The 18,556-nt window shown below is 40.9% G+C and overlaps 1 protein-coding gene across 10 annotated transcripts in view; it reads right to left on the bottom strand.

The window, feature by feature from the left end:
• Nucleotides 1-218: 218 nt before the first annotated feature.
• LMO7 (LIM domain 7) overlaps nt 219-18,556 on the bottom strand; it is a 199,415-nt gene continuing 181,077 nt past the window's right edge. For 6 of the 10 annotated variants that reach the window (XM_089899436.1, XM_089899438.1, XM_022577016.3 and 3 more), the window contains 11 exons: nt 16,825-16,850; nt 15,853-15,957; nt 14,787-14,879; nt 14,114-14,373; nt 13,138-13,203; nt 11,005-11,057; nt 8,705-8,918; nt 5,570-5,848; nt 3,552-3,660; nt 2,341-2,443; nt 219-981 (listed from right to left, as the gene is read on the bottom strand). In XM_089899436.1, the coding sequence (XP_089755562.1) occupies nt 959-981; nt 2,341-2,443; nt 3,552-3,660; nt 5,570-5,848; nt 8,705-8,918; nt 11,005-11,057; nt 13,138-13,203; nt 14,114-14,373; nt 14,787-14,879; nt 15,853-15,957; nt 16,825-16,850 (1,331 nt within the window). In that variant the 3' untranslated portion in view covers nt 219-958. Of the gene's footprint in view, nt 982-1,166; nt 2,444-3,551; nt 3,661-5,569; nt 5,849-8,704; nt 8,919-11,004; nt 11,058-13,137; nt 13,204-14,092; nt 14,374-14,786; nt 14,880-15,852; nt 15,958-16,824; nt 16,851-18,556 lie in introns of those variants that run through there. The other 4 variants (XM_089899435.1, XM_030762625.2, XM_089899432.1 and 1 more) reach the window with 2 other exon arrangements.

Raw genomic sequence — 18,556 nt, forward strand, 5'->3', positions numbered from 1 at the left:
ACGATATCACGATTGCAGTTATAGTTTCATAGGTATATACACATATCAAAACCTGTCACTGTACAGTTTAAATATGTGCATTTTATTGTATGTCAATTTATTCCTCAGTAAATATGCTAAATAAAACATAGTATCAAGAAAAGCCACACACCGAAACATAATTAAAAGGCTTGGAAGGTAGACAAACACAGGCACACACAGAAGAAAAAGAACCACTCTTTAAATGCATCAGCAAGTTTATTTACAAATGCAGTTGAACAGAAAGGCTCACTAGTTTCTGGAGAAAACTTCTGGCATACAAACCGTGATGATTTTCCATGAATGAAAAGAAGCAATTTCTACTGGGAATTGCTTAGTGACAATTCTGGTGAAGAAAATAGAGCTCCCCTCATCAAGCAAATAAAATGTCATATAAGCTAAAAAAAAATTTAATAATATTACGTAAATGAAAGGAAGGATACAGAAAGCAAATTTGGGGGTGGATTTTAGTGACATTTTCCGTATTGTTCTGCATTAATTTAGAATACATTATAATAAACAGAGCAAATGCAATTACATATTTATATTAACTATTTCAAATAATGTTTCCAAAACTTAAAAAAAAACAAACAATAAAATAACCCTCCTCAAAACACCATTAGAAAGTCAAACTAGATCATTATCAGCATCAAAAAAATATTTTGAAGTTCTTATTTTTCCCCTGTGCTTTTATAATGCTGAATTCAAAAAGGAAATACTGCACTTTTCCCCACACATAATTACCTTCTTATAAATAAACAACAAAAATACAGGTTCTACCAAGACTATAATGCTCTGATGTAATCTAAAGAGGCCAGAAAAAGTATTATTCTTTTTAAAAAAGAGAGCAAAAGGACATACAACGTATATTTATAGATCTATATCAGCAGCAACCACCTCTTCTTCTATCTGCAACAGTGCTTTCGTGTGGAGGCTTACATCACATGGCGGTTGGCCGTCCAGCTGATCAGGCAAGGAGAGAAGAAAGAAAAGTGCTTAGATTCAGAAACACTCGAATATCGCCACCTGGGATACATAGCAGGAATCGTTCAGAGAATGACCCCACGAGGTAGAAAGAGTTACCCTGTTACTCACTTAGGATAAAGCTGGGCAAATCACACCTCTGGGTTCTACAAGTCTTTCTTTGCAAAAAAATGGAGTAAAAATTAACTGCTGATATAGAAACAAGTTACACTCAACTCTCTATTATTTGTACTGGAGGAGAGAAAAGGCATGGGCAATTTTTCCATGATGATTCCAAAAATCAATTATATTTGGCTTTGGAATTTTGACTAAAGAGAGAAAAGCTCACACACATACACACACTCCCTCCCCATTCCATGCCCAGCCTTGACACTCTCCAACCTCAGTGCTGGCATCCAGGAAGGGTCTGGACCAACGGGGTGAGAAGGCTCAAAACACGGTGACAGATAAGAGAGAGTTGACTGGGCTGAAGCCATTTCCAAAGCACTCTTCACATAAAGGCCATATAAATACCTCAGAGCTCAAAAGCATATGGTTTGGCTGATACCACTTGTAACAAACACCCTTTCACAATAAGGAAGAAACACATGTTACCAGCATCAAGGCTCAAAATATAAAAAGGAGGAATGGTTGTCTTTATGTAGCTATAAACGATATGCAATCTACTTACGCTACCCTATGTTTATAACACACTTACAGGCAAAAACATGCTTCGACACAGAATAGCATGTGAAGTTTTCGAAAAACTCAATTTTTCCAAAAATGACACTGAAACACTATGTCATCAGAATTAATGCTTAAATTATTGTATAATTTGATAGCATATGATTATAGAGTAACAAAGCATACACTGACTATTCTTTATTACCTTTTTAAACCACAGTTTTTAAAGTTGGTCATACTCTAAATCACATAATCAGACCCCATTAGTAAATAATAGAAATCAGCTAAAATGATGAGAGTTTCTTAGCCAAGAAACTGATGAGAGTCTATACAGAAGATTCATTTTGACTGTTGGTCTTGGTTGGTTTTTATGCTTGAGTCACCAGAAGTTTCTCCAGACTCAGCAGACTGCACAGCACACCGTCCTGACTCCTGGCACGCATCCCTCTCTGGTTCTTTGGTCCTACACCCACCCTTGTGCGGCTGGAATCCTGAGCACTGACCCACTGACCCGCTCACCGGACCCTCTTTGAAGGGGATACTCTGAGGTTCCTGAAGTCTGGAGCTCTGGGGCAGGGAGCTTGAAGGGGAGCTGGTGGTAGGTTCAGGGAAAGGCATGGGAACCCGTGGTCTCCGTAAAAGACAAGAAATTTTCTCCCTGATTTGCTCTCTTACATTTGAGTCTGAGATAGCAGTCGTTGCAATACAGTTGGTTGTTTCGGATTCTGACTTCGGCTCCTGAGGAAGAGACTCCGAGGTCACGATCACAGGCCACACACTGGGAGACAAACAAAAAACAGCAAAAACAGGAAACGTCCACACTTAGCTCAAGAAAGCTTGGGGCACTCCCAGAAAAAAAAAAAAATTAAGCAAAATGCAGCTTCTAAGCTCTTAGATACATCTCAGCAAAGGAAAAAAAAAAAAAAAAAGGCCCAAAGATAATTAGATGAAAAGGAAACCTGCCAGATGAGACATTAAAGAATTCATAAAGCCAATTTTAAGAGCCAAGATATCATTCTAAATATACCAAAAGAATAGAAATGATTCGTTGATCGGTTTAAAGAAATTGCATCTTCCTTTCTCCCAGCGGAATGGAGAGGATAAAGCACCACAGGAAGGAACGGGTGAAGGGCACCAAGACTGGGTGTCTGGCTCTCTGCCCTGGGGTGGGTCACCCCAGGCATTCCCCCAGCACCAATTCGGTGAGGTTCACTCATGGTGCTTTCCCTTCAAGGCTGGGTATTTTGGTTCCATGCGCTCAAACACTAATCATTTTGACTCATTCTGCTATGCCTAGGAACAACCCAAGCCAGAGATAGACAAGCTTAAACAAGCTGAGCTCTAAAGGACTCCAGGATCAACTACCGGAATTTCTCTCTCTGGCCCAACACAAGTTCAAGAATCAAACAGATGTGTCTCTAAAGACATGCTGCAAACTAAGGGAGTCACAGAGCCCTACTTCTCTCTTATGTGCAAGAGCCCCTTAGGTGCAAGCAGGCTGTGCAACGGTAAACATACGTTATTTTTCCTTTCATACTCTCCCTATTCAAAGCTAGGCTTTGGACACTGTTATAATTCATGTCCCCATGCTGTTAATAACCGTGGCAACATGTCAGAGAAAGCATTTACGCACTGTAAATTTTACTTAGAGAATCTTAGATTGGAAATAGGAAGTGCATAGTGCTTCCGGCTTTAAGTTTTGAAGCCAGGTTCAAGGTTTGAGAACCTAGTAGCAGTAGCAGGCCATTTGCGATTCAAAGTGCAGCACAGGCCGACAGAGGCAGCGCCTAGCTTGTTAGTGGCAGGTCCACACCCAGCGCTGCGAGAAGCCATGCTCTCTCCAAGCAAAGCAATGCGGGCCTGTAGGCTGTCTGGCTCAGTCTCACCTTAAAACAATGCAAATGATAACAAAGACCCAGGGACTCGATGATCATGGCGGCTCCTTTGCCCAGAATGTTATGACAATAGGAGCACACGCGCTTCCCACTGACCGACCTAGACGTAGAACGAGAATGGAAGGGTGGCTTTCATCCGAGTAGCTCAAAGCTCTTATCTAAAAATCACACTCTGGTATTAACGTGAATCATAGTTTACGAAACTCTTTATTTTATAAACCTGTGGCAGGAAAACTTTCACCAGTCAACCAAAGTATGCCTTGATTATACTGTACCTTGATGGATCTCCACAACGGCTCTGGAACCCTTGACACCTAGTCACATACATGAAGGATTTCCATGTAATCAGTCCATTCTGCACTTCGCGATGCGATCGCCCTCAGACCACATCTGTACTCGGCAACAGCCCCCCCTCCTCTAACGCAGCCGACATCATCTTGCCAGGTAAACCCTCCCAGGCACAGCTCTAATCACGTCTTCTGCTCATCGAACACCGAAAGAGCAGCCCCGCTTCGGAGAGGTGTTGCAAGTCTACTCAACCAACCGCCTCAACCTTATTTTCTCAACCTCTTTCCCATTCACCCGATATTCTAGGTAAACAGAAGTATCAGTGCTTTCCTGACTGTACCTCTGGTTTACAGGGCTGCCTCTGTGGAGAATGACATGAAAACTGCCTGACAGCTACCATTTAGATAGGTAAGGCAAGTTTCTACTTTGCTTTATTTACAAGGCTTATCTCTTCTCCCAGGCCGAAAGGTGAAGGCTACTTCTTATCTTTGCATCCCACTGGACTGGCACAGCACTTCAGTGACATTGGAAAGGGCACAGCTGTTGAGTGCCTCACGTTAGAGCACCACGTGCTCTAGATAGAGACCTTTTCAGGGCAGAGAAGTCCACAGCCCCGTCTCCTTTCTGCTTTCCGAGGGCAGGGTTCTCAGTAAGGAAACAGGTACTCTCTCCTCTGGCTTCTCCCCGACTCTGCAGTCCCTATCTTCCCTCCAAATTTACCAAAAATCCTCATCTCTTCTTCTCTTAATTTAAGCTCCCTGATACACATTTTATAAATCCTGGCACAAGCAACATTTTTAGCTAGATAAAAATATCTTCTCCGAATGAAATCCTTTAGCTGATAGCTTAAAAAAAAAATCCCAATATTAATCATTGTGTTTCTACTTTTCAGTACTTCAACAGTGATGAAAAGTAGCATAGGCCTGTAGCACTCCCTTCAGGTCTCAACAGAAACACTGCTGTATGTGGCTTTGTGAAGCATCAGTGATCTGTGGAGAAGCTACACAGATATAACACCCCAACACAGGCTGATAATCCGAGCTTTAACCCATACCAAAAGGCAAGTGTCAAGACCCACCATTATAACTCTCACACAGTTCCCGCAGCATATGACCTGCAGAATTCAGTTGATGCAGTCTGAGTAAGATGTTGGAAAACCAGATAAGAGACAAGCAATGGTCTTGGAAATCAAAAACCCAAAATGCCATATCTAACTTAAGGATTTTTAAAGCCAGCTTGTTCAAAGTTCCACAGACGATGGGTCTGGGTTATAATGCTTTCCTTTCATACTCAGTTCCTATAAAATGATTTTATATTACAGTCTCATCAAAACAGTCAAACATTTTATAATACTGCTTTTACTCATCAATTTGTCATGCATTCTTGAGCTACTGTATATTTTTATGATTCCACAGTGAGAACCGTTCAGGTCCGTCTGCATCTAAGACACTGACCACAGGCCCAAGCAAACGAGCCAGTGGCAGTGAAGTAAACATTTTAAAGGCCTCCAATGGCTTCACAAGACATCCATAAATGCCCTTGGGTTGGCATGGAAAGATAGCAAGGAACTGATTTGGGAAAGGAACACTGAATCTGACACACTCAAAAAGGCTTGTTTTTCTTTTTTCATTGGAAAGCTTGGACAAGATTTTGGGAAATTTTTAATGAAAAACTACCCCTTGAGATGAAGGGAAGAAGAGGGGAAACCCAAAGGGCCTCACCTGTTGCGTGGCTGGCAGCCGGGCTGCGGCACCGCAGGGGAATGGCTGCGCAGTATGGGGGACGGGGTGGTGGTCTTCCCGGAACCCGCTGAGGGAGGGGGTACGCCGGAGGAGGGGTTCCGCATGTAGGCACGGTTCGAAGTGGACAGCAGCTGAGGTGGGGGGCGACTGAAGTCTTGGACAGAGGAAGTGGCATAGACTCCTGAAGGCTGGTTGAGCCAAGGGGACTGTCGCCAAGAACTGGCTCTCGGGGAATCCAGGTTATCTAGAGATTCACCTCTGAAACACAGAAAGGGTTCATCCAAGTTATAGAACACATTCAACTAGAAATCCACTTAACACCATTACAGTCATTAAAATATCCATGTATTTTATAAGCAGGTATGAATCTAACAAGGCCAGTTACATATAAAATTACCTTTAACAGCTAAAGTTCCTTTGCATCAAAGGCATCAGGATGTTTCATATTCAATTAACCTTCATTTATTTTTTTTTAATTTTTTAAATTTTTATTGGAGTAGAGTTGCTTTACAATGTTGTGTTAGTTTCTACTGCAGAGCAAAGTGAATCAGCTATACGTATGCATATATCCCCTCTTTTTTGGATTTCCTTCCCATTTAGGTCACTACAGAGCAAGAGTTCCCTGTGCTATACAGTAGGTTCTCATTAGTTATCTATTTTATACACAGTATCAATTGTGTTTATAGGTCAATCTCAGTCTCCCAATTCATTCCACATCCCCTTCCCCTTTGGTATCCATACGTTTGTTCTCTATGTCTGTGTCTCTATTTCTGCTTTGTAAATAAGATCGTTATGTACTTGACATTAATTCTGACCTACAAAGATTGACTCCAAATTATGAGGGTTTTTTCCTACCTGGTCAATTTTGTTGTTATGACTTTTAAAACTTTCTCTCTTATCCCAAGTTTGAAATGTGTATTTTTTCAAATTATAAAAGTATTATATCATCATGATGAGAAAGACCCAAGCAATCCAGCAGGGTATATACACTTTTACTTACAATTTACCTGCCCTAATCCCCAGAGGTAACCACTGTTGACTGTGTATCCTTCTAGACTCTTTCCTCACACATGCAAGTATATATTTACATACATATACAAATTTACATATGTACGTATAACCACGTCTATATACATATGTAATGTGTTCATATGTTTAACATGCTTAAACAAATGGGATTATTCTACAACTCATATTCTTCATAACTTGCTTTATTGCATGTAATATACATTTTCTTAGAACTATCTTCATGTCAGTTCAGGTGATAGAAGGTACTTTGGTGGCCCCCAGTGGTTCATCTTCCTGGTATCCACATCCTTGTGTGGTCCCCTCCCACTGATTCTGGGCTTAGCCATGCGACATGTTGGTCAATGGGACATTAGCAGACATGAGACAAATGGAGGTTTGATAAGCACTTGCACATTAGGGCTTACACCTCTTGCAAGGTTTCCTCTTTAAATCCAGGTGCCAGGTTATGAGGCAACCCAAGCAGCTAGGTGGGGAGGCCTATTTGGAGAACAGCAGCTCCCAACCAATAGCTCCAGCTGAGCTCTCAGTGGAGTATCAGAGGTCAGCAAGTTATAGCCCACTGCCAGGATACGAAAAATGCATGAGCTAAGGGTATTTTATCTTTTCAAACAGTCATTTAAAAAAACAACAAAAAATACATGACACAGACTTGGGTGGCCTACCAAGCCTAAATTATTGACAATCTGGTCCTGCACGCAAAACAAATTGCCAACCGCAGCTCTAAATGACTACAGTTGCCAAGTGCCCCAACCAATACCATGCAAAGACCTGCCCAGCCAACGCTCAGAATTTTGAGAGTAGTGAATTGTTATTTTAACCCACTCACTGTTGAGGTGGTATATTATAGAGTGATGTCCCTTTCACTCTTTAATAGTTGTATAGTATTCTACTTACCAGGGTGCCACTATTTATTTAATGAGCACCAAGTACACTCTTATTTGTAGATATTCTGATTATTTCTCTTTTTTGCTACTGCCAATACTATCTTTGCATACTTATCCAAATATACCCAGAAGATAAAGTGCCGGAAACTCAAGTGCTCACGGGGTATACGCAAAAACTTCTGCTTAATAAACACTGAAAGAACTGCCCACCCAGTTGGGAACAAGAATTCCTGTTTCCTTATACAATTGTCAATACTAGATTTAGTCAATACTAGATTCAATCAATACTAGATTTAAGTTAATTTAATCAATACTAGATTTAATCAACCTTTTAACTCTACAAATCCCACGAGCGAGGCATACCACTGTTGTTTTAGGAGAAGTGTTGATCTGTCATATGCTTACTGACTTTGTTTCTTTTTCTATGAACTATCTGTTCGTATCACTTGTCTATGTTTCTATAAAGTTGTCAGGGTTTATTTACTGCTTTTCAAGCGTTACTTTTACATTGAGGTAATTTAGCCCTTGGTCTGTAATGTGTTGTCAGTAATTTTCCTCAGTTGCTCGGCTGTGGAAATACTAAATAGAAGTAGCTTCAGTATTCACTTACCCACGATACATCTGTTTAGTTCATCCTCTCATCTCCAATTAATTTATATCTCTGGATTTTCCTTTAAGTTACAAAAATTAGGCGTCCACACTTTGTGAAGAACACTACTTTCATGACTCCAGTCTAACCACTGCCTCATTATAAACAGAGGTTTAATTTTTTTTTGTTTTTTGGTTCAGCATCATCCACGGAAGCACTAAGAGCACATCAATTATTTAAGTGCCTGAATCACACATCAGAGCTCCACAGGCAGCCTGGCAACCTATTAGCCGTGTGGTTTTGTCCGAGTGCGTTGCTTGCTCTAGTCACAGCTTCTTCGTATGGAAAAGCAGAATTACTACCCCTGCCTCAAGATATTCTTTCCAGATTAAGTGAGATGATGTAGACAAAGCACCTGGCACGTGTCTGGCACTAATCAGTGCTCTGTGACAAGTGCCCAATGACATCTGCTCTCCTTCTCTTTCCCCCACTGAATCTTACATAAGAAAAGAAATGATGACATCTCTTCTGTCCAAAGCAGCCAGCACGTCTAGAAATTAAGTATCTGCACCTCAGTACAGAAGGAGAAATAATTCCGAAGATGTCTCTCACCTTCTCATAATCCCAGGCAGACAAATAGGCTCTTTATTGACACTGGAACTGCGCTGTCGGATCCAGCTGTTGTCATCATAAAGGGACGTTCTCTTCCTCATTTCTTGAAGGATCTGCTGTCTCTCCAACTCCGCTCCTGATGGGACTTGTTCCTTCTTGGAGCTTTTCTGCGATGAGCTACTGCTCCCAGTTCGGTCTAAATATCTATTGCTTCCTAAATTAAAAACATCAAAAGCTCTGGGATTAGCACATTAAAAAAAGGCATAGTGGATAAATCTCCAAATACAGTGGAGAAAAAAAAAAACCAAAAAAGTGACATTGGGCACATATGCTCACATTATCAATTCTCAATGAGACTGCTGCCTCAGAACATAAAGGAACAGTCTCCTGTCCCTAGAAATTCCAATTCCACACCCAGAGGCATACCAGAGGGCTGCCTAAAAAGGAGACAACCAGCCTTGATTTCAGCAGTATTACATTACAAACTGCTCATCTAGAAAGTTTCTCTTCCACTATTTCCTTCCTTCCTAAATTAAAATCAATCAAGCACCTGCTCACTGAATGCTTGCTGTGACAACTCTGCAAGGGAACAGGGCACTCTGTTCTTTCAAAAAAAGTACACTCCCCCCGCGGAGAGAGCGAAGACATAAATGCATGCATCTCCAGCTAACATGGCTCGAGTCTTCATGGTGTAGGTCACAGAATAAGTCATGACCAAATCATGGGAATGAGAGCATATTCAATGACCGAAATGGCTTTTGTGAAATAGCCAAGTAATCCAAATGATAAGCAAGGAATGTTATCAGACTTGTATCTCCTGTCAAGGAACTGACAGAACTATAATTTGGATGAATGACAATTAAGTCAGGTTTTATCCTGAAGGCGTTGTCCCCTTGGATTTGCTGATTAATTCCTGATATGGGTAAAACATCCCTAACTTTGATGTATCCTCCCCATCTCAATTTGGATTAGAAAATTTCATCTAAGGATTTGTTTTCTTTTGCTCTCCAGATTCACTGCTATTGTCTTTCTTTCAAAATTCATTCTGCCTTAGTTTATCTTCCAGTAAGCAATGAACAAGGCCACCAAAGGTTTCTTGTACACGCCTATGCTTACATTGGTGTATGCACACAGCTTATCAATTTGGTCAGATTTGGAATAAAATGTTTTCTATTTTAAAGATGCCTTACTGGCATAGCCAAGTTTTTCAATAAAATATTTAATAACGTCTACCGTGTGCTATACAAGAGCTTACAGTCAGTAACGGGGAGAAAACATACATAGAAAAGCAGCCAGATTAATAACACTAGTCACAAATATCAACAAAACTATTTCTGAGAGTCACACTTGTTATTACTAACAGGTCCCGTGTTTACGTTCAAGAGAGAATATGATCACTGCAGGTTAAAAATGTTTCATGGCAGATTCAAGTACTTAAACTTTAATTTTAATGGTGGCTTAGGGGCAAATTCAGGGGAGAAGAAACTGGAAATCCAAACAGGTGAGAGCAGAGGAACTAGATCAGAAAGCATCTGATAAGTTGGAAAATGAGAAAGTGAACAGTTTGGTTATAGTTAAGGGCCCCTGATGGGGAAAACAGCAAAATACGCTGGAAAGTTAAACTAGGACCAGACGATGGAAGGTCCTCTGTGTTAAGGGAAAAGGGGTGATTACAGAACCTATTAGAAACTGTAAATTCTACAAGCTTTAACCAGAGCTGCCATCAGACCATTGGGGCCTGTGGATGTTGTTTTGTTCACAGAGGGCTGTAAATTTTTTTTCATGGCTCACAGGCCCAGCCGCTCCGGGGCATGAACCCGTGTCCCCTGCATCGGCAGGTGGACTCTCAACGACTGCGCCACCAGGGAAGCCCCATTTTGAATTTTTTGAATCTTGTCATTTAAATGTCCAATTTCAGGTTTATATGCAATTTCGGGTTTATATACAATTTCCCTGGTACTCTGCAGAAAACTTTTCTGTCCCAATTCTTTGGAGGCAAGATGAAATTCACTATACAAAATCATATCAGCATCACTCTGCAAAATTTCCACAGATTTCCTTAGCTATTTATAATCATTTTAATCTTGCAGTACTCCCTCCATCATAAAATAAAGCCAAATTAAGCACAAGATAATTTCGTTCTTATACACAAATGGGAAGGGGTGCTAAAAATCTGTTGTATTTTAAATATGTAATCTTAATCAACCTGAAATACCCTGACCTTAAAAATACTGATCATAAGGTGTGATAGCATAACTAAGCAATTGCGCTGAAGAATTCTGGAAAAAATTCACATTTACCATTTTTGTTTGTGGGGTAATCATCCAGTTCAGTAGTGGATCTGGATTTATTCCTAAAACACAGAACAGATTACATGCATCTCATTAAAAACATCCTTTTCATATTTATGAAGTAAGAACCCCCGAAAGATTACTTTTTAAAGCAGATATTTATTTCCCATGTCCGTTGAGAGCCATATTTATTTTCATACCAAACTAGCAGAAAACAAGACATCTCTAAAGAGAAAAGAGCTTGATGCTAGGAACAGAAGCATGTGAAAATCCTCTCCAAGTTGACGTCAGTTAAAGCCTAGGATTTTCTGACCAGCTTGAATACTCTGACTCTCTTCTCTTCCAGACATCAATCTTGCCAGGCTGTACAAAGCATCTGTCATCAGATCACCTAACATCAGACTGTCAGCACTTCCTTCACGCTGCCCGAGGGTCAAGAAGTCATCTTTGGGGGCATTAGGGTCCTACTCTGAAACAGCAACTCACCAAATGTTATCCTAGCATTCCAAAGAGGTACTGGAGCACACGGGCATAGGCAACTTCTGAAAAGGCCTAAACCTTGGGTCCATATACCAATCCATGCTCATCTCTTTCTCACTCTCCTAGGCACAATAACTTCAAATACTAGTAATAATAATGAATAATAATATATTATATAATAATAATATACACTGTCATACATAGGTATATGCAGACGTTTATAATATATCAATACAACATATAATTATGTGTAACACACAATATATCACAACTGTTAGCAACATCCACGAACAGTTTCATTTGTATTAAGGTAGAAGAAAATATTTTTAATGCATGATGTCCAGCTACGCTCCTTAATGCCTCTAGGGCATGCTTTATCACAACTACCTACGAGCGTTTCATACTTTCCAGGATTCCTTAAGTTTCCTTTCCCTAAAATCTACTTGTTTTCTCAAGGTAATGAACCACATACATCAAGCTTATTTATATATATATAAATAAATCATAGCTTTAAAAAAAAGAGATACACATTTTAATGATCTAAAGTTACCCAGAAACATTCACTATAAATAAGGTTATCCATCACTAGAATTTTTTGTCTAGCTTAATGTCAGCCCATTAGTACCTTTATGTATGTTGTTTTTCTTTTCCCTATCTACTCTGAGCCCTGTTCAGTCATCCTGATTGCCTATAGAGATGAGTCCTTCCTTATTTCTAAGGTGAACTTCCTAAAGGAGAAATTTATCTGTGAAAACACAGATTAATGGTCATACACTGGATATATATATATAGACAGACTTTTCAGAAGTCCTTAGTGATTTCAAGAGTGCAAAGCATTTTTAAAATTCTTTTAAAATATTAAATTTAATGTTTTAGGAAATATATAACTTTTCAGGTATCTGAAATCCTATCTTCATTCCCTGAAACTGACTAGTAGTTCTAATCAAACTAAGAGGAAGGCTACAATTCTCATTTCAGATGTCCGCATGGAACTTTTGGTAAGCTTATGCCATTGCTTATAACTTTTTTAAAATAAAGCTTCAGGTAGATCGCAAAAATGAACACAAGTCTTATTCTGTGTCCATTACCCTTGCACTGTGGCTCCTCCCACAGAGAGAGGGTTTTTCTCCTCTTCGTGAACTTGCGCTGGCCTTGTGACTTTAGATAACAGAATGTGGCAGAAGCAACGGTGTACCAGGTCAGACCTTAGACTGCAAGGTGCCTCGCACGCTTTCTCTCTTTAATTCCCTCTCTTTTCTCTGTCCAGCCACCATGTACAGGAGACTGCACTGGCTTGCTGGATGTTGAAAGACACGTGGCTTAGTTGTTCTCACTGTCCCTGCTGACGGCCAGTCAACTCCCAAAAGCAGAATTGCTTAGTAAACTGGTGGTAGATGCACTAGGGACCCAGTCAATTAAAAGAACCACCAGTTGAGTTTAGTCTAAAATGCTGACCCACGAAATTGTAAGTCAAGTCACTAAGTTTAGGGGCAGTTGGTTACACGGCAAAAGCCAGTTGATACAAACATCAACCAGCAGGATATCTTTGTATCCCACAAAAGAGCAGGCGCTAAAGCAGTCCTACGAAACATCTAGGCAAGACCTCAAATATTCTTCTGAGGCCAATTACTCCAACCAAATTACAATTAAAGTTCTACACACCTGTCACTAGGAAGCAAACCTGAAGATTCTTCTTCTCTCTTTGGTATGTCATAGGAATCAACCGGCCTAAAAGATGGAAAAAGAGTTTATGCTCAAAGTATTAGACTTTAATGCCTGCCCAGAGTTTAAGAAATGGATATCAAAGTAATGTTATTCCAGCCTCTTTATGAGAATGGTCTCTGAGTTGAAAACTAAACATACAGAAGTATTTCAATCCATCCCTACAGAAAACAGACCTACTACCGCCAACAGACATTTGCAATTCATTCATTCCACAAACATACACTGAGTGCCTGCTATGTTCTGGTACTATTCCAGGGCTGGGCTACCGAAGCAAACAAAACAAACTTACTGGCCTCATAACACATTTTAGTGGGATGGGGCAGGTTAACAGACAAGCAAATAAATGCATAATGTAAAGCAGGCGAGTGCACACTAGAGAGAAAGGGTGGGGGGAAGAGACGTGTTTCTGATGAGGTATTCTGCAAAGTCTGAGAAGGTGACATTGGAGCAGAGACTTAAAGAAAATGAGTAAGCCACACAAACACGTGAGGGAAGTCTTCTCCAGGTACAGGGACTAGAAAATGCAAAAGTCCCGGGGCAGAGTCAGTTGGACATTTTCATGGAAGGAAAAGGAGGCCAGTGTGACTGTAAGCAACCAAGTGAGGGGAAGAGTGGTTGGAAGCCGGGTGGACAAGAAGGCCGAGATGCAATTCATTCAAGCCATCGGGGCCACGGCGAGGACTCTGGATGATGTTGTAACGTGACAGGGAGCCACATGGGAACTTTGAGGAGGGAAGTTAGGTGACAGGATCACTGACAGTGAAAAAGGTTCACCTCTGCTTGTGTGGCCCTGCGTGGAGGACGGATAGCAGGGAGCAGGGGGACCAGTTAGCTGTATCCATTCCCCACTTCAGAGGCACCCAAGTCAGATCAACCGGAAAAGCACACGCACCCTTCGGCCGTGGGGACAGACCTTCTGTACTGGTATATTTGGATAGAAGTTTCCCTCTCTCTCTCCGCCCGGCGCTTCTGCTCGTCTGCCTCTGCCTCTGCCTCTGCCTCTGCCTGGCGCTGCTTCTGCTCCTGGTCTTTCTCCTGCTGCTGCTGCTGCCTCGTTTCCTCCTCTGCCGGGGTTCCTTCGCTGTCAGGTGCCTTGGACTCTTCGCCCCGGGTGGCCACAGCAGGCTCCCGTGTGGTCAGAGAAATGCTGTTTGAGTTTAGGACCATTAGCTCCTACGTGACCAGGGAGAAAAGAAACCCATCTGAATCCGTGCATTTCTGTACTATGCACAGATACGTCTATATTCAGTTTTAAATGATACTTATTGTAGTTGGCCCAGAATTCCACTTGAAATAACGTTAAAAGTTTTATCACTAACAAAAATCACACATGGGTGGTGGAGCTGTAACACAGAAGAGGAAGATGCACTTAGAGCCTAGCGATAGGATTATTTAGTGACACAGTAGAGAAGCTAGGAGAAAGGCTGAAACGTCACAGTGAAATTGACAAACCAGAGCCTGGTATGTTCAGAGAACTACACAGGTGAATGTGTGACAAAAGCCAGGTGAAACGGGGTAGCTTCCACTTTACAGCGAATTTCACCAACAAGGTAGAGAAGTTAGAAGAGGGCGTGGGCCAACACTACCTCATTCAAGTACTTGGAATTCTCTCTCTCAGCCTCCTGCTTAGCCCTCTGCCACTCTTCCCTTAGCTTCTCCTGTTCACGTTGATATTTTTCCTACAAGATGAGATGGCATATTAATTAGTTAATAGGTTAATGATGTTAATCTCTCATTTGCATTTTGCCAGTTCTACCCTCTACCTCCATCTTTAAAGACAGAGATATTGGTTTAACCAATCAGATTTGCACCCCTAAAGTAGATCATAGCTTATACTGAGCTAAAATGCAGACTTGGGAAACGGCAGACATTCAGAATTGAACCCATATCCACTCTTTACTGTGGCTGTAATTCATCGACGCCCCTAGCTAACTGGAAGGGGCACTGAATTACGGTGCAATGGACCAAGCACACAGTTTATGCAGGTGGAGATCCTGACAAATCTCTACACCTCTCATGCATAAGAAAATCCATAAAACGATGGTGCCGCATACTCTAAAAATATACAAAGGGTCTAATGAATAATTTTAAAAGGAGGACTCTGGAAATTTTCAAAATGGAAAAGTATTTCATAAAAAATGTGCTACAGGGGCTTCCCTGGTGGCGCAGTGGTTAAGAATACGCCTGCCAATGCAGGGGACACGGGTTCGAGCCCTGGTCCGGGAAGATCCCACATGCCACGGAGCGACTAAGCCCCTGCGCCACAACTACTGAGCCTGTGCTCTAGAGCCCGCAAGCCACAACTACTGAGCCCACATGCCACAACTACTGAAGCCCACGTGCCTAGAGCCCGTGCTCTGCAACAAGAGAAGCCACCGCAATGAGAAGCCCGCGCACTGCGACAAAGAAGTGGCCCCCGCTCGCCGCAACTAGAGAAAGCCCGCGCGCAGCAACGAAGACCCAACGCAGCCATAAATAAATAAATAAATTTATTTATTTTTAAAAAATGTGCTACATATCAAAAGACTTGTTAATTATGAGGTTATTGGCTTTTAATTTTTTTTAAGTTGCTTCTTAATGTAGGTTGACACTGAGCAGGAAGAGCTGTTAAAGCAAACTGTGTTCCTGCTGACCCACACTACCCTGCTTTACCTGCAGCAGGCGGTCCTGCTCTTTCTGCCACCTCTCCTGCCGCTTCCGCTCCCCTTCCTGATCCCACGTCCAGCGACTCGGGGCACTGATGGTCGGAACTGGAAGCTGCCGAGTTACAAGAGAAAAGGTGCAAAGCAGAGAAGAATATGTTACTTCATTAAGTCATCTACTGAAGTACTTTTTTTTTTTTTTTTTTTTTTTGCGGTACGCGGGCCTCTCACTGTTGTGGCCTCTCCCACTGCGGAGCACAGGCTCCGGATGCGCAGGCTCAGCGGCCATGGCTCACGGGCCCAGCCGCTCCGTGGCATGTGGGACCTTCCCGGACCGGGGCACGAACCCGTGTCCCCTGCATCTGCAGGTGGACTCTCAACCACTGCGCCACCAGGGAAGCCCTACTGAAGTACTTTTGCATACATAAATTATTCATATCGCCCTTGGCCTACGCTGTACTAAAGGAGGGTGGGTTTTATATATCAAAATAGGTCTCTTACACAAATGAACTTATCTACGAAACAGAAACAGAGACTCACAAACATGGAGAACAGACTCGTGGTTGCCAAGGGGGAACAGGGCAAGGGGCAGGGGAGGGTTGTATTGGGAGTTTGGGATGAGCAGATGCAAACTATTTTATATAGAATGGATAAACAACAAGGTCCCATTGTATAGCACAGGGAACTACTGATATATCCAATATCCTGTTATAAACCATAATGGAAAAAATATGAAAAACTATATATATATATATATATATATATATATAACTGAATCACTTTGTTGTACACCAGAAACTAACACAACATTGTAAATCAACTATACTTCAATTAAAAAAAAAATAGGTCTCTTTATCTTGGAAAGATACTCCTGGATAAACTCTCATGCAGCTTAAAATAACGGTAAGCGATGCTACTGTGTGCTAATTCAGTCCCACCCAGGCCTCCTTGTTTATTCCAAAACCAAATGAATACTACTTACATCAGGCACCACAGAATCAGAACTTCCTATATTACAGCACGTGGGCAAGGAAAGAAAAAGAAAACAATATAAATCTTCATTTCTATGAAATGATTCCTTTCAGAAAGTTGTATCACTAACTGTCTCTATGCCAATATACTGAGTGACATCAGTTTTTTCAAACAACAGTACATTTCTCTCTTTAGTTCCATCTGTTTGTTACTCATCTTCCAAATTCAAAGTCAGTAAAAAGAAGAGAAACAGTGGATGCCAAAGTTTCATCTTATCTCTAGGTGCTAGAGCTGAGGTACTGGTGTACTTATTTCTAAGGGTTCAGGGTTCTTTTATTAATAGAGTGGATAGTATTCTCATAACTTGGCCTAACAGAAGAAAAATTGAATTTCAAGTATTACAACATCTACCAAACCCAATTTTTTTACTTGCTGCTATTCAATTACATTGTGACAGGTGTAAGTCACATTTTTCAGGCCTTATTGCTAAGGAGCTACTTTTCTGAAATAAGCCACCAACGAACATATTCAAGAAACATTTCCCTTTCCACTCCTATTATTTGAAACACAAAATATTCAGACTTCATGTGTAACCCTATGGGGAGAACGCTATTCTTTTTATTCTTATGGGGCCTACATAATTGTGTGTGCCTGTATGTAGTACAATGATTATAAACATGTAAGCAAATTTAATAAAAAACACTACCATACTGTATTTTTAAATTTTCCTGAAACCTCAGCTGTCAAATAAATTATTCACTTACACAACCATATTTTTAAGAAAACTGCTTTGAGATTTAAGAAAATATTCTTCCCTAAAATAGTCTGTTGAAGAAAAGTGCGTGAAAATGGAGAAAGAAAAGGAATTGCTTTATTTTAGCCAATTTGAGCTAGGCGTATCACACAGTTTCAATTAAATTACCATAGAATAACAAGAGTTGAACAAAAATTATCAAAAACACAAAGGACACTGACACAAATGGACCCTTGTACATGCAGAGCTGGTAAGCTACTTCTATTTACGGTCAAAAAGAAATCTTAATTCACCAAAAAAGACTACGAATAGATTAACACAAAATACACAAATCCAGTAAGTACCATGTTATAAGGCAAGTTTGGAAATATTTTTGATAATCTTAAAAGTAAGAAATAATAACATTTTAGACACCAACAGCACACCCCCTACTGACTGTGCCATTGCATCTCAAATGTTGGATATTACTTTTAAGCTCTTGACTGCAAAGCACAGAGTTCAAACTGCATTCATGAGACAGAGCATTAGACAAACGTGAAAGGGGAGGAAATGCCACATGCACGGCACATTGTAACGCAGCACTGCCCGACTACACCAACAAAGAGAATCTCAAAATGTACTTGTTTACAGATGTGACCAAATTTACAGAGCGGTCCTATTAACACTCCAAAGCCATCATCCCAAGAGCAATCAACAACTCTGTTCTTTATTCAGAGCATTTTCCAAAACCCAAAATTTGACTCTAAAAGTTGGCCAATTGTATGTTGGTGTAATCTAATATTATGCAATTTGTAGGAAGCAGTAAGGCATAAATGAAATTCCTCATTTCTTACTGTCACCCAGTGGCAAGTAGTGTGTGTTTAAACAGCATCTCAATGTTTTTAATTAAAAAAAAACCAAAAACTTCAGAGGTATACAAAGGACACACAAAGACCCATTACCACAGAGGTAGACCCATGAACTGTAAGAAAAGCCTGATGACCCTAGG

The sequence above is a fragment of the Delphinapterus leucas genome, chromosome 18 (genome assembly GCF_059928025.1).
Source record: "Delphinapterus leucas isolate spDelLeu-1000000601 "Yukka" chromosome 18, BTC_Dleu_Yukka2, whole genome shotgun sequence".
Taxonomy (NCBI): domain Eukaryota; kingdom Metazoa; phylum Chordata; class Mammalia; order Artiodactyla; family Monodontidae; genus Delphinapterus; species Delphinapterus leucas.